This window comes from Cricetulus griseus, chromosome 6 (assembly GCF_003668045.3).
Source record: "Cricetulus griseus strain 17A/GY chromosome 6, alternate assembly CriGri-PICRH-1.0, whole genome shotgun sequence".
NCBI lineage: Eukaryota > Metazoa > Chordata > Mammalia > Rodentia > Cricetidae > Cricetulus > Cricetulus griseus.
The window spans coordinates 24,439,732-24,457,795 of NC_048599.1; the positions used below are offsets into that span (position 1 = coordinate 24,439,732).

At 38.1% G+C, this 18,064-nt stretch overlaps 1 protein-coding gene across 3 annotated transcripts in view; it reads right to left on the reverse strand.

The window, feature by feature from the left end:
• The window catches only part of Itch (itchy E3 ubiquitin protein ligase), an 86,353-nt gene that overhangs the window by 40,680 nt on the left and 27,609 nt on the right, over window positions 1-18,064 (reverse strand). For all 3 annotated transcript variants that reach the window (XR_003486471.2, XM_027421405.2, XM_027421406.2), the window contains 3 exons: window positions 9,528-9,573; window positions 1,789-1,946; window positions 103-304 (listed from right to left, as the gene is read on the reverse strand). Coding sequence is in view for 2 of the 3 variants with exons in the window: in XM_027421405.2 (XP_027277206.1) it covers window positions 103-304; window positions 1,789-1,946; window positions 9,528-9,573 (406 nt within the window). In the remaining variant the exon portion in view is untranslated. The remainder of the gene's footprint in view (window positions 1-102; window positions 305-1,788; window positions 1,947-9,527; window positions 9,574-18,064) is intronic.

The following is an 18,064-nucleotide window of genomic DNA, read 5'->3' on the forward strand; positions in this document are numbered from 1 at the left end:
AATCAATTACTTAAAAGACAATTAATGAAAGAATGTAGCATGATCTTTTTAAAATTAATGAATACATGTAAAAGCTGAAAGCAAATGTTAGCAGTTACTTACCCAGGTGGCAGGGGAGCTTGACTTACAGTATTCAGTGGCCTAGGGCCTGAGCCTCCAGATATAGTAAGAGGAATTATTAACCCAGATGTTGCTCCTTCAGATGTAGTTGTGCTTGTGTTTACATTTGTATTTGTTGGTGGCAAAGAGCCTGTACTAGATCCATCACTTTCAGAATTGGTGGATGGTGAACCGTTGACAGATGCTATGAAAGATTTAGGGAAAATATTAGAATCTTTTGCTTTCTGAAATCTAAAATCATGATCAAATTTTAATTTAAGAATTTAAAAGTACATAACAAGTAAAACCTATGATGTAGATACACAGGTCTCATCAAATTACATAGCATATATAATTCTCAATTCATAAAAATATAAACTAACTACTTAGTTTGATTTTTATGGTACAAGGACCTCATGCACAATAGGCAAGTACTCTGACTGACCTACAACTTGTAGCCCAGTAAAAACCTTCAGAATAGGAAACCATGGGTACCACTTTCCAGGTCCTTAAAACTGCCTTCTATATGTGACCCTGAAGGTCTAAGGCTAATTTTTGATGTTGTTGATAAGTGATTAATGCTACTGATCAGAAAATAGATATTCTATATAAATGCTACTATATAATGTTTATATTGTTACTACATGAAATATGTTCATTTAATGATTTTTTTTGTTGTTTAAAAACTGATCATCATTTACCAGTAAGCTTCAAAAAATTTTTAGCATGGGGGCTGGAGAGATGGCTCAGAGGTTAAGAGCACTGGCTCCTCTTCCAGAGGTCCTGACTTCAATTCCCAGCAACCACATGGTGACTCACAACCATCTATAATGAGATCTGGTGCCCTCTTCTGGGGTGCAGACATACATGCAGGCAGAATCAGTATACATAATAAATAAATCCTTAAAACAATTTTTTTGTCAAATCTATTCACTTATATTTTGTCTTTGGCCTGCATGTATGTCTGTGCACCACATGTGTGCCTGGTGCCTGCAAAGGTCAGAAGAGGAAACAGGAGTTATGGATGGTAGTAAACCCCATGTGGGTGATGGGAATTTAAGGCAGTTGTTGCTCTTAACTGTTGAGTCCTTTTCTTTAGGCCCCCACTCAGCTTTTTAAAAGATAAAATGGACTAAGAAACCAAATTTTTAACTATAAGATATGTCACAGTTGCCAACCACATAAAGATGTTTCAATCTAACTGAACTGTACTGTTCATACTTTATATAATACACATGATTTTCATTCTTAATAATAAAGCACTCTCACATGGAACTTCATTCCTGGAAGGAAAACTTAAAGAAAAAACAGTTCTTAGTCACCTATGCAAAGATCATTCTTGGTCAAGTTTTTAAATGTAAAAACAAAGCTATAAGCCAGTTATGGTGGGTCACATCTGCAATCCCAGCACTTAAGAGGGCTGAAGCAGAAGGATTTCTAGGTTTGAGGCCAGCCTATGTTAACAGATTCTACTTAAACAAAACACCAATGACCTGACACTCAGCTGTCGATCAGTTCCCAAACAGAACATTATTTAAGAACACTAAGCATGGTAGTACACACTCATGACCCCAGCTGGGCTAAGGAAGCATTTGAGGCTAACATGGGCAACTTCTGGAGACTGTGTTGTCAGCCCTTCCTACCAAAGGAACATTATTTTAAAACAGCACTGAAAGCTGGAATATATACCTGGTCTTCGTGGGGTGGGTGGAGGTGGTCTCGAAGGTCTTGGAGGTCTAGAAGGCTTAAAACCACCATTTGAAAGGGATGGAGAGTTGTTCCCATTTGCCCTCTTGTTTTCCCCCAATACTGCAACCTCTGGGTCATCTGATCCATTTGTGCTCACTCTAGATAAGAAGGGCAAGGAGGGGAGAGAGGAAGGGAACAAAATAAATGTTCCTTATTCATTTAAGAACACCAAGAAACCCAAAATTTGGTATTTTAGGAATTTGAGAAATAGTCTTTTAAAGTTTCTTTTTTTTTAAAGATTATTTATTTATTTGTTATGTATACAACATTCCGCTTCCGTGTATATCTGCACACCAGAAGAGGGTACCAGATCTCATAACAGATGGTTGTGAGCCACCATGTGGTTGCTGGGACTTGAACTCAGGACCTCTGGAAGAGCAGCCGGTGCTCTTAACCTCTGAGCCATCTCTCCAGCCTGTCTTTTTTCCTTTCTAATTTCAGGTCAGCCTTATCAAATAAAGAGGCCACAGGTTAATCTTATATAATTCCTTGGGATGGTTTGAATGAGAATTGCCCCATAGGATCATATGCTTGATTGCTTTGTCACCAGAAAGTGGAACCATTTGAGAAAGATTAGAAGGATTAGAAGGTATGGTCTTACTGGAGTAGGTGTGGCACTGAAGGTGAGCTTTGAAGTTGCAAAAACCCATGCCAGGCCCAGTCTCTCTCGGTCTGGCTGCCTATGGATCAGGATGTAAAGCTCTCAGCTCCTGCTCCAGTGTCATGCCTGCCTGTTCCCTACCATTAAGATAAAGGACTAACTCCTTGAAACTGTAAGCAAGCCCCCAATTAAATTCTTTCTTTTCTAAGAGTTGCCTTGGTCACAGTGTTTCTTCACAGCAGTAGAAGAGTAACAACCTGACACAGACAGTGAGAAGTCACTCAAGGGTCGAACTTGAGCTCATTCAAAATTACTAGGTATGGCTTTAGAAAGGCTTCAGAATGCCTTGTATAAGCAGGAATGAAATCAAGTTCTTCAAAATCCTTTTGCCTATAAGCATATGAGTACCCCTCCACATTTTTTTACTAGGAAAGCCACCATCTATAAGAGTGCCAAACAATCCAAGGCTACTTATCTAGCACACTGGTGTGAAAGGGCTTCTCCTTTTTGCTTTCAATGCTATATACATACATATATAATATTTATATTATATATCTACAATATTTATATTTATATATAATTAACATAAATTATTTATTTATTTTGGTTTTTCGGGGCAGGGTTTCTCTGTGTAATGCCTGAGCTGCCCTGGAATTTGCTCTGTAGACTAGGATGACCTCAAACTCATAGATATCCACCTGCCTCTCTCTGACTTCTGAATACTGGGATTAAATGCATGCACCACCACAGCCTAGCTCCATGATAATATTTTTAAATATGCAATTTTCATATTTCTTTTTTTTGTTTTTTTGTTTTGTTTTGTTTTTGTTTTTGTTTTTTTGTTTTTCGAGACAGGGTTTCTCCATGGCTTTGGAGGCTATCCTACTAGCTCTTGTAGACCAGGCTGGTCTGGAACTCACAGAGATTCACCTGTCTCTGCCTCCCGAGTGCTGGGATTATAGGCGTGTGCCACCAACGCCCAGTAGCAAGTTTCATATTTCTATGTAATTAGAATATGTGGTTGCTGGGACTTGAACTAGACAATGAACTAGCCACATTTTCTTCCAATGGTTTTATAGCTTCATTTTTTGAAATCTATTTAAAATCAACTTGAAATTTACTCTTGTCTTGGGACAAAGGCTAGATTTTTCTTTTGCCAGATGGCCAGCTTTCCTAGAATATTAACTAACCTATGATCATAATGACTTCTGTAGCATTTAACAATGTCATTAAATACTTTGGGCTTTTTGTTGCTGTTATTGTTACTGTTTTGCTTTGTTTTAATGAAACAGGGAGGGTCTTTGTCTCATAACTAGCCCAGGCTGGCCTCAAACTAAAGATTTCCTGCCTCAACCTCCCAAGTACAGGAACTACAAATATATTATGCCATCAAACCAGTACTATCCCATCTCTTTGTTGGGGGTGGGGAGGTAGATAGGGCCTCACTTTGTAGCCTTGGCTGCCTGGAACTTACTATGTAGATCAGGCTAGCCTCAAACTCACAGAGATCCCCTTGCCTCTGTCCCTCAAGTACTGGGATTAAAGGCATGAGCCACCATGCCCAGCTAGCTCATCTTATTGTTTTTAGATTAGATTTTTTTTTTGTAGATTTCTAGATTGGATTTATCTTACTTTATGTGTATTAATGTTTTACCTACATCCATCTATGTGTATGAATGTGTGCCTGTTGGACCCTGAGAGCTGAGGTTATGGATGGCTATGAGCCACCATGTAGGTGTTGGAAATTTAACCTGAGTCTTTTGCAAGTACTCTTAGTCTAAGCCATCTCTCCAGCCCCATCATGCCATATTTAGAAGACATTTTTCTCTAACTTGTCACTCTAATTTTATCATCTTGTACTTAGATTTCTAATCACCCTCTGATTCTTCCTCTTCTTCAGATTTTTCTCTAGGATCTCAAATCCCATAATTCTGAAGATTATCTCCAAATCAGAATTTCTGTAATTAGTGGGACTCTCTCACAAAATGCAAGAGATACAGCTCTCTAACTCTGTCATTCTTCCTTCTAGGTGTTGTTAATTTCTAAGTCCACTTGATACTGCTTTCATATTCTCCTCTACTCTTCCACCACACCCACCTCATCTACCTCTTAGTCTACTATATTGATTCCTTTCCCCCATCTTCACTGGAGGCAATATAAAAAGGAAACTTTAAAGAGGACACAAGAAGGCAAAGGGGCCTCTCATCCTGAGATCTACTTTACCTTGCCTGTTGATTAGTCAAGAAACTTAAACACAACCCAAAGAGCCCACATTGCTTTGAGAGATAATGTGTGTTTTCCTAAAGATATCTTAAAAGGATATTAGAAACAACAAATGCACTATGCTTACGAGGACTAGAACGTTTATAACTATGAGCTTTACCACAATGTTCCCCTCTTGTCCCTGAATCTACAGTACATAACTCATAAACAACCTTACAGGTTCATTTTAAGAGTCCTTAAGATGAGAGAAATGTGTGAACCAGCTCATGTGTTTTTATTTAATTAAAAGATTTTAAATTTTATTATTATTGTGTGTGTACAACATGTGGGGAGAGGTGCATCCAAGCCATTGGGTGTGGCGGGGGTAGGTCCGAGTCCTAGGGCATGTGGGGAGGAACACGTCTGGATGTGTGGAGGTCAGAGGACACCTAATGGAATGAGTTCTCTTCTTCCTATTTTATCCAGGTTCTAGGAATCAAATCCAAGTCTTCAGAGTAAAAAAACACCAAATGTTTCTCACCTGTCAAGTCATCTAGTTGTCCTAATTTTTAAACTTTATTTAAATTTTAAGCTTTACTTAATTTTAAACCTTGCTAATAAGTTATATACTTTGAGTAATGAGACTTGGAAAGCCAGAGGATCATATACAAAGCTACTGTAAGGACATGTAAGCACAACTCTATCTCAAGAAGCCCATAGTCACACCTTGGAGTTACATTCTGTTCCTTTTCCTATACGTCTAAGCAGTCACCAACTAACTCCACTTCACCCTGGCTCATCCTGAAACCCTTTATACTCAGGGTGGGGCCTTAACTGTATGGAAATCCCTAAGAGAGAAGAGAACTCTTCAAGTAGCTAGTGGCATATGGGGGTATCTCCCTGCTATTGCTGACATACCCATAACACAAACTACACTACATACCATTGCCAAATAAAATTAATTTTCTTATAGAATTCTGATTATATCAATCCCAGTCCAATATTTTTTGAGACATCCTCCAAGGGGGTATCTTTAAACCTCTATTTAGCCATATAACAATCTACCTAATACTTAAATAATATTCAGGATGGGGAAGATGGCTCTGTTAGTAAAAGACTTTCTGCATAAACATGAGGAACTGAGTTTAGGTCCCCAGAATCCACAAAAAAACGTAATATGCCAGGCACAGTATTGACACCTACAGAGAATGCTAGGAAGGCAGAGATGGGAAGGTGCCTGGGGCTTGCTGGCCAGCCAGTCTGGCCAAATCAGTGTGCTCCAGTTTAGTGAAAAATCCTGTTTTCTAACAACTAAGGTAGAGAAAGGATTGAGTAATAATACATACATAAAATAAAAATTGAAATAAGTAACAATTAGATGTGGTAGTGCATATCTTTAATTCTAGCACTCAAGAGAAAGAGGTAGGGAGCTTCTGAGTTGCAGGCCAGTCTCAGCTACATAGTTAGATCATATCTTAATAAACAAAAAACAATAAAAGGGTTCACATGTAATAATGACTAAACATTGGCTTATGTAATATTACACCAGCTTTAGGTGGTAGTAAAGCATGACAGTTATGAGTTCAGGCTCTTGAAGATTAAGCAGTTCCTATATTCATCTATACCACATACACTACAAACTCAGGCAAGTTCCTTCCTCCTTCTGTATTTTTCATCACTTTCAGCATAGTAGATGGCACATAAGAAACAATGTTAACTCCAATTCTACTCTGAATCTGACCAACTGCATTTTTCTTTTAAACATCTTAGGGTTGCAATTGCTATGAATAGACAAGACACCATGACCATGGCAACTCTTATAAAGGAAAACATTTAATTGGGGCTGGCTTACAGTTTCAGAGGTTTTGTTCATTAGTATCATGGCAGAACATAGCAGCATGCAGGCAGACATGGTGCTGGAGGAGCTGCAGGCAATAGGAAGTGAACCGTATATCCCACACTGGACATAGTTTGAGCATATGAGACCTTAAAGTCCACCCCCACAGTGACAAACTTACTCTAACAAGGCCACACCTCCTAATATTGCCACTCACAATAGGGCAAGCATTCAAACACATGAGTCTAAGGGCACCATATCTATTCAAACCACCTCATATCCTATCTCCAGTCAAACACTGTGATCAAACATTCACTATTAAAAAACCAGTTTCTCTCTACCTCCATGCTATTTTTTTCTTCCTTCAATTTCAAATTCCTCCTTCTCCACAATTCCTCTAAGATGTGCATATCTATATCACAATCAAGACTTACATCAAACGTTATTTTTCCATGACTATACATTTTAATGTTAATACTACTACATTTAAACATTTTAAGATTGTATGCTTTTTCTAATAAACACAAACAAATTTCAAAAGACAAGTAAGATTCAACTATCTTAAAAAAAAAAAAGAGGGTAAGATTAAAATGAGTGACATTATTTCCAGTAAACTAGGGTTTCTATGAAATTGACTACATTATGAAACTGCAAAACTTCTGGTACAGCTGTAATCTCAAAGGTTATGTAAGCCCAATCTAGCCTAAGAGCATTAACATTACCTGAAAACTTGTTAAATATGAAAACTTTTTCCCACCCAAGTAGTGAAAGAATGAGAATGAGACCTAGCAATCTGTACTTTATCAAACCCTGGGGAAGAATCTGATGTACTACATACATTTTTGAGGGTTAGGAGGTCGGTTCAGCAGGTAAAGATGCGTGGGGGAAAGCCTGAGAGCCGGAGTTGCATCCTTGGAATTCACATGGTAGAACAAGAGAATCAGCCCCAATACACACGCACGCACGCACGCACGCATGCACGCACGCACGCACGCATACATATACACGCGCACACACCCCACTTGATCTCTGTAAGCAAGCCCAAAAACCCAGAAGGCACTGTCCCCAGAAACTATGATCATGATTATTGACCTAGGAAGACAGAAAGAACTTAGTAAACAAATGGCTACAGTGGTTTCACAAGTGTAAGAAAAGACATGTAAACAAGATGTTTACAGCCAAACAAATGTATAACTTTATATGACTCTTTTTTACCCTTTTGATTTATGGTTTTATCTTTTTAAAATTTTTTTTAGTATTTTATTGTATACATGTTTTCCCTGCACATACGTATGTGCACCACATGGTGTTTGGTGCCTGCAGCAGCCAGAAGGGGGTGCTGGATCCCAGGTACTGGAGTTACAGACAGTTGTGAACCACCATATGGATTCTGGGAATTGAACCTGGGTAATCTAGAAAAGCAGTCAGTACTTGTAACTGCTGAGTCCTCTCTCCAGCCTCCTACAGTTTTCTCTTATCACCTTTAATTAAAGTCCAATGTTTTTTAGAAACCACCTTATGATGTCATTTATTAAAAAGTTCCCATAGTGAACCTTTAAACAAGTTCTGAAGGCACCAAAATCATACATGATTGGGTGTGTACTGGCCTTTTCCTAAGTGACTCCTTCCCTTAATGTTAGGCTTCCATCTATGTTAGCAAACCTTTTCTAGCCAGGCAGGGTTACACATGTTTGTAAACACAGCACTCAGGAAATGGAAACAGGAGGATTAGGGGATTTGAGCCCAGTCTTGACTACAAACAAAGTTTAAGGACAGAGAAAGTATGTGAAATTAAAACTACTTTTCCATTATAAGTAATTGTTCTCAGTAAGAAGTTACCTAAGAGTATACTTGTAGATTAATATACTGTGATTCAAAGAATGTAGAGTTCTATTTGCTTTGACAGAACATTATGACTTTGGTTTTCCTGACGATTTTAATAAACTATGTGTCATTTGTTTTTGCCCTTTTGGGGGTGGAATCCATGGCTTTGGGCACACTGGGCAAGTGTTCCAACACTGTTCTTTAAAATATTTTTACTACGAAAATTTCTACGCATTACAGAAGTAGATAGGTAACATGGAAGCTTGTACTAGTCTGCCCAACTTCCAAACCATAATATTAAGCTCTATTTCCCTTTACTAGCACAGGCTAGTCTTAAACTCAAGCAGTCAAAGTTGGTCTTTGTCCTTGACCCTCCTGACTCTACCTCCCCAATGCTGGGATCCCAGGTATGTTCCCCTGTGCTTGGGTCTAAGTCATCTATTCTCCCTGTAGCAATGCAATAGTATGGCATGCACTTCTGGGTGAATATCTCTTATGATCTGTGACATTGCTTTTGATTCTCCCATTTAAATTTTAAAAGATTTATTATTTGTATGTATATTTGTGTCTATGTGTAGGCACATACATTTATGCAGGCACCCACGGAGGCCAAAGAGGTGTTGGATCACTGGAACTGGAGTGTATGAGCCACCAGACATGAGCCCTGGCAGAATGTGGATCTTTTGGAAAAGCAGCATGTACTCTTTATGTCGCTGAGCCATCTCTCTAGCACCCTTTTCATGGTTTTTGTTGAGACTACATTTCACATAACTCGAGCAGGTTTTGCATTCCTAATCTTACCTTCTCCAAAATGCTAGATTATAGGTGTGCACCAACACCCTCAACTTTTTATGATTTTTTAAAGACAGGGTTTCCTCACTTTGTAGCCCAGGCTAGCCCAAATCTACATGCAGCCCAAGCTGGCTTTAAACTCACAGATAGCCTCCTGCCTTAACCACCCAAATGCTGGGATCACACAGGAAAGTCAGCATACTTGGCCCACAATTTATCAGTCTGAACCTGAAAATTGGTACTTATTTATTCATGTGTATGTGTGCCTGTGTGTATGTATAGATATGTACAGATGAGTGTCTGAAAGCCAGAAGACATTAGATCTCCTGAGCCAACTTTCCAACCCCCTAAACCTGAAGTTAAATGAATTAACACAAGTTAATTCTTTCTGCATTCTGTGATAAGCAATCAGTGAACTCCTACCTTGTTTCATCTTTGGGTCTGCAGCCATCATCATTCTGTGAAGTACCTTGAACAATAAATTTAAACAAAATGAGATTCAAGAGAGTAATTTTCAACTGAAACAAAAAAAAAAGCCTTATACTAAACTATTAAACCTTTCTAGTATGGAATATCCAAACATAAATTTTAAAGGGAAAATAGAACAATGTTCAAATTCAATTCTATATATATCGTTATTCAATGAGAGATTAGTTAAGGTGCATTACTCATACCCTACTTCTGCATTTTTTGTTTTGAAATGTTTTTTGCTCCAATTCAAACCCAGTAATTAGCCATTTTCCCAAAGCTCAGGCTGGCACTGAACTCATGTTCCTGCCTCAGTCTCGTTGTACACCCTCATACACACCTTTTTACTACTTACTTTATCTGAAATATGGGAGAAAAGTACTAATCAATAACAGAACAGTCAATATAAAACAACTCTGAAATAGCAAAGCCAATAATAACTCTTTATATAAAAGAGCTGGAAAAAAAAAACCTCCGAGAAAATGAAAGACACAAAGAACTCTCTGAAAGGAAGACTCCGTCTGAAAAAAAAAAAAAAAAAAAAAAAAAAAACTAATCAAGTTTCAAAGAGGCCCAAATAAATGCCTTAATATTCATGTATTCTTCCAATTTTATTCACAGAAAGAGAAGGAAAACTGAAAACTGTTTAACAACTCAAGTTGAGCAGTCTAAGCGCAACTGGCAAAAAAATCCCCAAGACGCAGCCACGGTTTCAATAATAAAATCACAGTACGCAATACCACAGCACATAACCAAATGCCACATCTATCAAGGGTTGTAGAAGTCTACTGTTTTTCTTTTATAAGTACTGGGGATGATAGAAATACACATTTAAAAATGATAGTGGAATAGATAAATTGTGGAGTGCTTTGTAATTGAAACTGCATTAAAATCTACAGTATTAAAAACAAATTAACACATGTTATCTCAAAAATATGTTAAATGTGGGTGGGCAAGATGACAGGCAAAGGTGATTGCTGCCAAACCTGATGACCTGAGTTTGATTCCTGGAACCCATCTGATCAAAGGAGAGAACCAACTCACAAAAGCTGGTCTCTAACCTCCATACTCTCACTATATACATCTACATACATACATACAAGCACATGTAATAAATATAATGATTTCTATAAAAAGTCATTACCTACACATTTGAAATGGTGACCCTTACGACATATAAAATGTAGTCTAATAAAGTATTAAAGTGATCTCTACAAACATGACATAGTGTTCTCTGGAAGTTGATGGTAGGGGGTTGAGTGACCTCCACAGAGCAATCACACAGTACAAACAAATTTAGCATGTGGATAGATAGAGTTCAAATACCAGCATGTCAGTTTGCCCAAAGACATAGCCATGCTGGTTCCTAGAACCCATGTGATGTCTGAATCTGACTGGAGAGATTTTGGCATTCAGCAGTCAGGAATGGGTGACCCATGAACCAGAACCTCACATCTTACTGTTCTCGCAGCCATTATCCAAGAAGTCAAAGAAATGAAGCTGTGAGCCACCTCTCAGCCTCAAGCTTTACACAGCTGTCCTTACTCTCTAATATCTTTCTGACAGCATGATTATGTTGCTTTCCTTTTCACTTCAATATTTAAAGCATATTCAATCCACTGTTTGAATGTGCTGGGACCTGCATTGCTTCATGAGTCAAGCCAACAATGCCACAGTGCTATCAGATATGTGTGACCCCAAAGCCATAGTGTGGTCCATATCCATCAGGCCACATCTGCTACACTGAGAAAGTGTCTGGATTGTTCATGGCTGTTACAGAGCAAGTATGAATTTGTTGTTGTGGTTTTCCTATTTTGGGTATTGTATTTATGGTGACTTATGGGTTTGTTTCAATATATTGGAAACTTTCCAGTTTATCTGACAATTCTGTTACATGTTACAAGCTTGATTAAAGACGAGTTTTATAATCTTAAAGAAAAAAAAAAAAGCCAAACCAAAACAGAGTTTAGGACAAAACTCACTTGGTAGAATGCTTAAAACTACCTTGGTAAAATGCTTGTTTAAAGATGCATAAAACCCTGACTCTGAGTTCCAGCACTGTACACACCAGGTGCAAAAATTCACATCAGTTATCTCACCAAGAGACTGCCATGAATCCAAGGTCAGTCTGGGACACACAGTAAGATTACAGGTCAGTCTGAGCTCCAGTATGAAACTGTACCAAAATAAAATTAAACAATGTTTTTTATGTATACTTTCTTATGATTGATTGATATGTAGGACATAAGTGGAATGAGAAAACTATACCAAAAAATGTATATATGGCATTCAATAGTCAATCAAATCAGTATTCCATTTCTTCCACAAATAAAAAAGTCACTGGGAATGGGGGGTAGAGGGTAGCTCAGCAGGTAAAAGCATTTGCCAAACCTCCCAACCTGGGTTCAATTCTGGAGCCTGCATGAAAAATCAAGACACAGTGGTGTGCATCTATAATCCAACACTCCTAGAGCACAATGGGAGGCAGACAGAAATGCCTAGAATTTCTCAGGCCAGCTGCCTGGAGTGTGCAGCATAGCAGCCAAAAGAAGTCCTGTCTCATCTAGGCAGCAGATGAAACCAACTCCAAAAATTGTCTTCTATACTACTTACCTCTACACATGCACTGCAGCATATGCTTATCACACACACACACACACACACATACACACACACACACACACACACACACACACACACACAATAAATAGATAATACATAAATAAGGTCACTTGGAGAAGGGTAAGGTGACAAGAAAACCATATCAAAATTCTAACTGAACATGTTTTACCCACAGGAAAATCTGGAAAAGCTACAAAGATTTCGTCTCAGTGAGCTAAATTACAAGAGCACTCCCACCACAAAACAACTGGTTTCTAAAGAAATTTAACGCACTTCATATTCCTTGGTGGCCAGACAATCTCCAAACTGAACAAAAACTTGATCTGATATACCAAACTAGAAGCACCTTGAAAACATTTTTATCTTGTGGCAGTTGCCAGATCTGAGGTGGATCAGAGAGTCTCAGCCCAGCAGCAAGGTGGGAAGTGCTGAACATTAAGCTAGGAACCGCAGAAAGCAGATAAAACGTTTTTAGGTTGCAGCAAACCCTGGCACTACCTAAAGCAAAAGACATTTTCTCTAAAGTAAAGAATTCCCAAATTAAGCCTTTAAAATTCTGGTAGACTAAGATAAAATGGAAACTGGCAATCAAAGAACATAAAATAAAAATCAAAATGAGCCCCAGTAAGGGAAAGACATGACCATTTCTAAGTCAACATGGTGGTGCATGCCTATAATTTTAGCACTCAGCACTCAAGAGGCAGATTCAAGAAAACTATTGCAAACTTGAGGCCATCTTGGTAGTCTACATAGTAAGCTCCAAGGCAGTCAGTACTATATATCAAGACTCTGAAAACAACAAGAACTTTTAAAATCATTTCTATCCCCACAGGTTTTAGATAGTAGAATTATTAAACTAAAAATACAGAGGAAAATCATGCATTAAAAGACAATGTATGGATCATGGTGGCACATGACTGGTGGTCAGTTAGCCAAAATACCAGAGCTCCAAGTATAACGGAAGACCTTGCCTCAAAGAACAAGACAAGATGATAGAGGACAAACACTGTTGTCCCCTAGCTGCCATGTGCACAGCTGAACACACCAACATGGATATGTGCACACATCACATACACTCACAAAAATTCAGCTATGATTTAATATGATGCAACAGTTACTTTTCATTGTCAGCTTAACTGGATTAAGAAATGCCTATGAGGCTAGTAAAGTACCAACAAATGATGGCATTTCCAAAGATGATGAGCTCATCTGACTTGGTGAATTGATTAATCCCTTGATGGATATAGAGGATATGAGAGGTGGCGGGAAGCAGGTAATGGGGATTACTTGAACGAGGTAGGTCATGGAGCACAGAGATTCTTGGGATAATGTGCTTCCTTGACCTTTCCCTATTTTTCTTTCTCTTTAATTCCTGACTCCCATAATATGAGTTACTCTGTTCTGTCATAGTCTTCCCTGTTGTGGTAGACATATACTTCTGAAACCAGGAGCTAAAATAAGAAAATCCTCCTTTAAATTGTTTATGACAAACATTCTGTCAATACTCATGAGAAAAGTAAATAATATGTATAATATATTCTCATAATGTGGAAATCCAGAAACCAAAAACAGATGAGTAAGGTTACTAGGGACTGGGTAAAGGAGAAAGCACAGTATTGTTCTAGGGTTCCAGTTTTCAATGTACAGAGATGCCAAACATACTCTCTTGATAATGATAACTACATGATATATAAATTTCACCTAATTTAAAAACACCTAAACAATAAAAAGTAACATACCTGAAGAAGCAATAAATATTATAAGCTGTAAATGAACATACCAGTTCATTCTACTTAACATTAAACCCTAAAAGTTTTATTAAGGATATAATCTCTAAGAAAGCTTATCAATAGATATTCAAGAAGCATCTACTATATCATTATTTATAACAGCAAAAACTTAAAAACCCAAACATAATTTGACATAAAACTCTAGCATGTTTACCTAACAAATTTTATAAAACAGGAAAAATAAATGAGCTCAGAAACAACAATACATAAACTCAAAAAATAATATTGATATTATATATAGCTCAAGAAATACTTAGGTGTGGAGGCAAACACCTATAACCCCAGAATGTAGGCAGAGTAGGTAAGAGGAGAACGAATTCAATCCAGCCTCAGCTGTAATAGTGATTTTGAAGCCAAGCCTGGCTTATCTGAGATGTGGTCTCAAAAAACAAGCAAACAAAAAAAAAGCATCAAACAAACAAAAGGAACAAGATTAAAAAACCACAAGTAATATACTGTTTATTTTTTAACTCAGAATTCAGAAAAATTATTACTACAAAAAAACATAAGAAATGATACAGAAGGAAAAATACAGATATATTCAATGACACTGTTTATGTCTTTAATATATAGACTGTGTGGTAGTTTTCATGAGTGTTTATTTTATAATGTGGGCTTAGACCTCAAACACATACTAAATAGGAGAATGCAAATCCAAGTGCTTTGTAAATTGAAAAAAATTAATGAATATGGTACAAGTCCTACTTAAAAAATATGACCACAGCCTAACTGCTTCAATTTTTAAAGTACCACCCATCATGTCAAATAAAAACATAAACACAGGAGCAGGAAAACTGACTCAGCAGTTTAGAGCACATATTGTTTCTACAAAGAACCTGAGTTCCATTCCCCAGCACCAACATGGTAGTCATAGTTCCAACACCCTCTTCTCATCTCTGTGGAAACCAGACACACACAGGTGCACATACATATGTACAGGCAAAACACTTATATAAAATAAAATAAATAACAATGACAAAGGAATTCTGTTGTCCTTTGGGGGAAAGCAAGTTAGCTAATATTTTGAGCACATAAAAATACTGAAACGTAAGTCACTTAAAAAAAAAATCCTAAAGGAGCAGTGTGTGGTGGCACACACCTTTAATCCCAGCACTCAGGAGGCAGAGGCATGGGGATCTCTGACTTAGAGGACAGTCTGCTCTACTTAGTGAGTTCCAGGGCAGCTAAGGCAATGTAGAAAGACTCTGTCTTGAAAAATCAAAACAAAGACTATAGGGGCTAGAAAGGTGGCTCAGTGGTCAAGAGAACCTGTTGCTCTTGCAGAGAACCTGGGCTTGATTCCAAGCTTAGCAATATGATTTATCTATATTTTATCGTTCGTGTGTGTGTGTGTGTGTGTGTGTGTGTGTGTGTGTGTGTGTATGTCAATGTAACTATTACAGATCCTGTTAATAACATTCAAATTCGGAAGCAGTATAATCAATTCTGAATTTTCCTTCTACTTTATAATTTCTTTAAAAAAAAAAGAGGCAGGACACAGGTCGGCTCAGTCCATTCAGGCACTTGCCATCAAGCTTAATGAGCTGAATTCAATGCTCAGAACCAACATGGTACAAGTAAAGAACTGACTCTCATGCGTTTGTCCTCTGATTTCAATATGCATGCTATGGCACAAGCACTCCTACACACTCACTGAGCACTCGCACGCGCACACACACAAAATAAATGAAAAATGTAATTTAAAAACAGTGTAGAAAATTCTTCAGAACTATCTTCAAGTTCCTGCTGTAAAAAAAAAGTTGTGCTAAAGAGAAAGTCCTCCACCAACGAAGCAACAGAGGGTCACACCGGAACTACTTTATAATTCAGTTCTAAGTAAACAAGTCTTTCTCAGACCAAATACCAAACTATTAATTTGGTTCTAAAAATAGAGTGGTGGCGCACACCTTTATTCCCAGTCCTTAGGAGGCAGGGGCAGGTGGATCTCTGTGAGTTCAAGGCCAGCCTGATCTACACAGTTAAGTTCCAGGACAGCTATATAGTGAGACCTTGTCAAAAAAAAAAAAAAAAAAAAGGGAGGACTGGAGAGATGGCTCAGAGGTTAAGAGCACTGACTCTTCTTCCAGATGTCCTGAGTTCAATTCCCTGCAACCATGTGGTAGCTCACAACCACCTAATGAGATCTGGTGCCCTCTGCAGGCATGCAGGCAGAAGACTGTATACATAATAAATAAATAAATTTTTTAAAAAGAGGAATGAGGAAAAGAAAAAGAATAGAGTGCAGAGAAGAAGCAGGAAAAGGGTTAAAATTTTTAAAATGGTAAAATAATTTAGTATATTACTAAATGAGAGAAATATCTGTTAAGAATAAACTGGGGTGGTGGTGGGGGAGACTGGAGAGATGACTCAAAGGTTAGAGCACTAGCTGCTCTTCCAAAGGTCCTGAGTTCAATTCCGGGCAACCACATGGTAGCTCATTACCATCTATAATGAGACCTGGCACCCTCTTCTGGCCTGTAGGCATACATGCATGCAGAATACTACATAATAAATAAATAAATCTAAAAAAATTATTTAAAAAAAAAAACTGGAAAGAAGTTTTACTTAAGACAATACCAGATAAGGTGTTACTGGAAAGTTCCTTACTATGGTTAACTCCACTTTAACACAAACCGGTATACCCTACAAACTGTAAAATGAATCAGGCTTTTAACTATAATAACACAGAAGATATCCCTGTGAAGTGTGGCTCACAGAATGGGAGTGGAAATGGCAAATGGACTCCAGCTTGTCCTGACTGTCAAGTACTACAGGACTGGAGTCATTTAAACTCAAGCAGCCACTGCTGCGGGTGGCAACACAAACCCACCACTGGCAATGGAGGAGACCATATTAGCTGACATGAATAGCATCCAGGATATACTTTATCAATCAGTTCAATAGTCACAGACCAACTGTGATTCAACTTTTGTTAATGATTTATATCTATTTTTTACATACACTGGTGTTTTGCCTGCATGTATGTTGCTGTGAGGGTGTAGGATTCCCCAGAATTAAAGTTACAGACAGTTGTGAGCTATCATATAGGTGCTGAGAATTGAACCTAGGTCCTCTGGAAGAGCAGCCAGTGTTCTTAACCACTGGGCCATGTCTCCAGCACAAAAATATTTTGCCTGGGATTTTGGGGGTTTTTGTTGTTGCTGTTATTTTGTTTTTCAAGACAGGGTATCCCTGGCTGACCTGGAATTCACTCTGTAGACAAGGCTGTCCTCAAACTCCAAGATCTGCCTGCCTCTGCCTCCTGAGTGATGGGATTAAAAGCATGCAACACCACTGTCCAGTGTGATTCAACTTTTATTCATCCAGCTTTTTAACTTGAAATTTTTTAAAAAATTTATAGAAACATTGCAACAAAACAAAGTATTTAATATGATCGGTATCTATTTATTATGTATTTTATTATGATACTGGGAATTGAATTTAGGGTCACATACATGCTAGGCAAACACTCTACCACTAAGCTATATTCCTAGACCAATACCTTTTAAAAAAGAAAATAAATACTTTTTTTTTTCCCTCTGGAGAAAAGAACAGTAATAACAATAATTACAAATACCACACTGGCTATTGTTTGTCAGAAGAATCATAAGAGACCTTAACCACAAAGTAGTGACTGAACTGGGCATTCTGGCCTGTGTCTACCTATAATTCCTGCACTGGGAAGGCCAAGGCAAGAGATGGGATCTCAAGACCAACCTAGTACTATCGAGATGCTCAGTGGTAAAGAGTTTGCTGTATAAGCATGGAGACCCAGGTTCAGATTTTTAGCATCCATACAGAAACCTGGTGTGGCAGCACATGCTTATATTCCCAGCAGTAAGAAGAAGGCTGGAAACAGTGGATCCTGGGGCTCTCTGGTTAGACACCCTAGACAAAGTAGGATTGTGAGAAATCCTGTCTCAAAACACGCACACACACAGAGAGAAAGAAAGAGAGAGAGAGAGAGAGAGAGAGAGAGAGAGAGAGAGAGCGCAGACAGGGGCTGGAGAGAGGGCTTGGTAATTAAGAACACATATTGCTCTTGCAAGGACCAAAGTTAGAGTCCCAGCATCCACAACA